This window comes from Solea senegalensis, unplaced genomic scaffold (genome assembly GCF_019176455.1).
Source record: "Solea senegalensis isolate Sse05_10M unplaced genomic scaffold, IFAPA_SoseM_1 scf7180000015987, whole genome shotgun sequence".
NCBI lineage: Eukaryota > Metazoa > Chordata > Actinopteri > Pleuronectiformes > Soleidae > Solea > Solea senegalensis.
The window spans coordinates 32,077-37,544 of record NW_025321539.1 but is presented as its reverse complement, the minus strand read 5'-3'; the positions used below and the strand labels follow the sequence as shown (position 1 = coordinate 37,544).

The window sequence follows — 5,468 nt, the reverse complement described above, 5'->3', positions numbered from 1 at the left end:
GGACAAGAAGCAACGCAACTTTGACAAGGTTGGTCAGCAACACAACCCATGGTCCTCAGGGTGGCAGTGTGAGCAGACGGGAAACATCAGTGTTTTGTTGGTTTGTGCTTGTTTGACACAGCTGCTGAGTGACTGGAAGCTGAAGTTTGAAGACAGTCAGACGGATCTGGAGGCGGCACAGAGAGAATCTCGCAGTCTGAGCACCGAACTCTTCAAACTCAAGAACTGTTACGAAGAAGCTCTGGACCATCTGGAGACGGTGAAACGAGAAAACAAGAACCTTCAAGGTACAAACTCTGTCTGGAATCTCATGGTTTGTAAACATCTGTCGTTATAACCTCTGCAGGTGGTGGGACAGTGGTTAGAACTGTTGCCTCACAGCAAGAGGGTCCCAGGTTGAAATCCTGGTCCTGTCCGAGATTCTTTCTGTGTTGAGTTTGCATGCTGGTGTGGGTTTTTTTCTCTCCTCCTTCCATCATAACATGTGTTGCTCCTGTCAGTTCCACTGAGCAAGGCACTGACATTCGGCTCACTACTCCTTTCAAGGTTTTAGTAAAACAGGAGTATGGAGTCTACAATCAGTGATCAGAACTAATATTTGTGACTGACTGGTCAAATGTGTTGATGGCAGAGGAGATCCTGGACCTGACAGACCAGATTGGACATGGAGGGAAGACCATCCATGAGCTGGAGAGGATGAAGAAGGTCCTGGATGTGGAGAGGAGTGACATCAAAGCAGCTCTGGAGGAGGCCGAGGTAATGGACCGACCTACTGTAAATGTTGGTGAGACCGCTTTCTACTCGTGCACTGACCACTGTGAACCCACCTCCAGGGAAGTCTGGAGCTCGAGGAGAGCAAGACCCTGAAGTTCCAGATGGAGCTGCAGCAGGTCCGGAGCGAGATCGAACAAAAGATCTCAGAGAAGGACGAGGAAATCGACAACCTCAGGTACTGTAGTTATAGACCCTGACGATTCCAGAAAACAAATCATCAAACTCTAACATTCAAACTTCTGCTAAAAATAAGTTGTTTTCCATTTTGTTTGTTTGTCGGTCGAAGGGAATGAAGTAGGCTTGTTAAGTTTAAAGTTGGCATTTGTTAAGCTGGGTGCTGCGTTCTGTTCCATGTGAGCGTGTCAAGAGAGATGAAACATCGCAACTCATATTCTGTTCTCGCAAACAGTGAAGGAACAAACATCGGACCATTCATGTAACATCACAAAATCGAATCCAGTAAAATATCAAATTTGATTGGTGACCTAAATTTAGTTTACTATAAAGCAGTCAGAATAGCGAAAACATCGTTGTGTCCACCAGGCGGAGCCACCAGCGCTCTGCGGAGGCCATGCAGACGAGTCTGGAGGCGGAGGGGCGGAGTCGCAGCGAGGCGGTTCGTCTGAAGAAGAAGATGGAGTGCGACCTGAACGAGATGGAGGTTCAGCTGGGACACGCTAACCGTCAGTCGGTGGAGAGTCAGCGGATCATCCGACACCTGCAGACACAGGTGACCCCGTCGTCACGGATACGAGGATGATGGATCTCCCCCCTCCCGCTTTCATACTTAACGTTGCTTCCATCACGTGTTCCAGGTGAGAGAGCAGCAGGTGGACCTGGAGGACAGAGTCCAGCTGTCCAATCAGCTGAGAGAACAGATCGCGCTGCTGGAGCGGCGCTGTTCGATGATGGCTGGTGAGGGGGAGGAGCTAAGAGAGATCCTGGAACAAACTGACCGCACCCGCAAGATGGCGGAGCACGAGCTGGTGGAGGCGGCGGAGAAAGTTAACATGCTCTCGACACAGGTGAGTTTTTACTCACTGATTCACCCGCTCATCAGCTGGTCAGCTTCCTGTCACTTGACTTCCTGTCACCTGACTACCCGTTTCCTCGTAGAACTGCGGTCTGTTAAACCACAAGAAGAAGATGGAGGCGGACCTGACGGTGCTGACGGTGGAGGTGGACGAGGCCGTGCAGGAGAGTCGCAGCGCAGAGGAGAAAGCTAAGAAGGCCGTGACTGATGTCAGTGCTGAGTCACAAACTCTGAATCATGATCGGATGACGTATCATTAGATTCCGTGCCAAGACAAAAAAATCACTCACAAAAGTTGATTTTGGAATTGATATTCGTGAAATGAAGAACGTTTCATGTGACTTGATAACAATTGTTAAATAGTTTTTTTCTCACCTGTAACGTGTCATTCACACATGTTCCTGCAGGCAGCGCTGATGGCCGAGGAGCTGAAGAAGGAGCAGGACACCAGCAGCATGTTGGAGAGGATGAAGAAGAACATGGAGTCCACGGCCAAAGGTGACGACGCGGATCATCGATGGCGCCGACGGAGCGATCGTGATCGTGATCGTGATCGTGATTGTGATTGCGATTGCGATCGTGCGCTGACTGATGACGAGGTTTGTGTTTTTGTGACAGAGCTGCAGGTGAAACTGGACGAGACGGAGCAGCTGGCGCTGAAGGGCGGGAAAAAGCAGCTTCATAAACTGGAGACGAGAGTGAGTCGTCATCCATGTCTGTTCATTCATCCATTCATTCAAGTTTTTATCGCTTCTCTATTGTCAAGGAAACTGAATTACTTTGACTTAATTCCTTCCACTTGAGGTTTATTTATTTTTAATTTCTTGTCTTTTAACTTTTCCTTCCCTCAGATTTGGCAGAATTATTTAAATTGTTGTTTTTCTTTTGTCTTATTGTCCAGGACAGTATGTCGTTTTTATTAACAACCTCACTTAGTCATGACCAAATATGGACATATTTTATGATATAAAGAAAAAAGAGAAAGTGGAACAAATCATTTTGGAGATAAACGCTCCTGAACAACAGTCTTTGCGACATTTGACAAACACGAAAGTGCTAATTCTCCACAGGAGAAAGCTCTAATTTTGAATGAGAGGAAGAGGTGGGTCGGTAACAGGAAGGGGCAGAGTCTAAACCTCTAATAAAACCACCAGGTGAGGGAGCTGCAGACGGAGCTGATGGTGGAGCAGAAGAAGAACGAGGATTATCACAAAGGCGTGCGTCGCTACGAAAGGAAAGTCAAAGAGCTAACGTACCAGGTCTGATGACGCGATCACCGTCTTCACGCCGCCGCCACCGCCCGTACGTTAGCACCGTTTCACTGTTTCTGTTTGCTGTTGTTTTGTCAGTCGGACGAGGACAAGAAGACTCTGCTCCGGATGCAGGAGCTGATCGACAAACTCCAGACCAAACTAAAGAGCTACAAGAGACAAGCGGAGAGCGCCGTGAGTGTCGCACTCGCACTGTCGCCACGGTAACGAAGTTTGTCGACCATCACAATCACAGCCACCGTGTCTCTGTCTGTCCACCAGGAGGAGCAGGTGAGCTGCAGCACCGTGCGTTACAGGAAGGTTCAACACGAGCTGGACGACGCAGAGGAGCGGGCGGACATCGCTGAAACGACCGTCAACAAACTACGCATCCGAACTCGCCAACAGAGCAGCAAGGTCGCCATGGTGAGTCGCACGCTTCGCACGTTACTGTCGTAAAAGTGAAAACTGTTTTTTCTGATGTGCGTGTTTTTCTGCAGATCGTTGAGTGACACTCTCTGGCGCCGCCGTGTGGCGTCTCCGACGTTTGGCGTCCGTGTGTTTTTTTCTGATGTGTATTTTTCCACGGAAACAGGAAGTGACGAGAGGAGCGAGGATGACGGAGAGTCCAAGTCATGGTTTTATGAAGAAAGACGGAGGAAACGACAGCGATCGCACAAAATTATTCCGACGATGATCGGAAGATCGAACTTTTTTTACGATCTTATAGACGACTTAGATCATTCATAACTTCCTTTCTTTAGCTCACTTTTAACTCTTTGGATACGTAGTACTCTTGTGCGGAAGCGTATCTGATTTTTTAAAAAGGTTCTGTTTTTACGATTTTTTTTTTACGTTTTTTTTGCTGGTTTCTGTAGATGAGAAGCTCCAGAAGGATCATGTCGCCCTCCTTTTTAATGACGTCACCAGTCTGTCTGCATTTACGTGCATCATTTTATATCCATGAAGCAAAGTCCTGAGGTTCCTGCGATAAGTCGACAAACGAATGAAAAGTCCGTCAGCATCACTTAAAGACAGAATCTCCCAACGTCTCAAACCCAAAGCAAAGTAAAACGACCGAGACATCTTTGCTTTCACTTCAGTGATCAGGAGGTGAAGCTTCTCCGCTTCATCTCATTCACTCAGAAAGTCTTCAATCCCAAAAAAAGAATCTCGCAAAAACAGACAAAAAAAAATCTCCTTAAGACAGGGTTTTTTTTTTTCATAGATAAAAATCTCCAAAAAAAAAACTGGTAAAAACAGAGCCTTTTTAAAATGAATTTCTGCTGAATGAAAACACTTCCGTACTTTTGACTATTTTGATAACTTATAGTTAACATTGTTTTAATTACATTTAGCTATGTATTGACTTTGTTTGCTGTGTTAGCACCGACCTCATGAACACATGTGGTTGAGGGGGCGGGGCATTTATTCATCGTGTGCAGTGTTACCACATATACTGTAGGTGCTGTTAGTTTTCAGCTTCACTGCGTGAAAAGTGAATAAAGGCTAACGTCAGAGGAGGAGGAGACCAAACACTGAGATAAAAGAGAGGAAACAACCTCCTGAAATGTTCTGTTGACGCATGACGACTAAACAGTGAACAGCTGATCTGAATATTTATGTGTTTTAAACTAAGATAGTCCTTCATTAGTCCTGCAGTGGGGAAACTGAAATATTATGTGTTGTAAAGAAAAAATAAATGACTAAAAAAACATATTCATGTTTGATTTCACTTCATATACACACACACACACATTACAGTACAAGGTGCTCTAATTTTTTTTTTAGCTCACACATACACAAAAACCACTCACATACACTCTTTTAGCTCTTACATTCCTTTTTTTAGCTCTCACATACACTTTTTTAGCTCTCACATTCACTTTTTTTAGCTCTCATATTCACTATTTTTGGCTCTCACATACACTTTTTTTGTGTGTGTGTGTGAAGCGTTTTTGTGTGAATGCAAGGTACAAAAAAGTATGTGTGAGAACGGAACCCTGCTGCTAACTGTATATCACAAAGGTGCATGAAACTCCCACACCAAAGTCCATAGAGAAGATCAGTGATTTAAGCTCGCGGGGATACAGGAGCTGCTGGTTCTCTGCTGCCTCTTGTGGTCACTTTGTGTCACTGAGGTAAATCTGAGCAAAAGATTTCAAAAGCCAAAGTGACAAAATAAGACATTTAAACTCAGTGATGGAGGCAGCAGTGGATCAACAACTCCTGTGTGTGATGTTAAAATCACTGAGTTTCTCTATGAGGTTTGGTGTGGGAGAGTGAGTGGTTTACAAACCTCAGTTTCCTGTTGAGATAAAGACGTGAACTTCCGTCTCTGTTGACAGCTGTGTCTGTCTCTCGGGGCAGCAGGGGGCGCTCACATCAAAAAAACACCAACAAAAACACAC

At 45.6% G+C, this 5,468-nt stretch overlaps 1 protein-coding gene across 1 annotated transcript; it reads left to right on the top strand.

The window, feature by feature from the left end:
• Positions 1-4: 4 nt before the first annotated feature.
• LOC122762700 (myosin-8-like) lies at positions 5-4,271 on the top strand (the record flags this gene model as incomplete). Its single annotated transcript, XM_044017893.1, has 13 exons — positions 5-28; positions 122-287; positions 632-756; positions 834-949; positions 1,318-1,504; positions 1,590-1,799; positions 1,891-2,016; positions 2,215-2,305; positions 2,426-2,505; positions 2,962-3,066; positions 3,157-3,252; positions 3,340-3,483; positions 3,558-4,271. Coding segments are annotated over 13 exons (1,482 nt in total), but the record flags the coding sequence as incomplete, so codon positions are not given.
• Between the last annotated feature and the right edge of the window lie 1,197 nt (positions 4,272-5,468).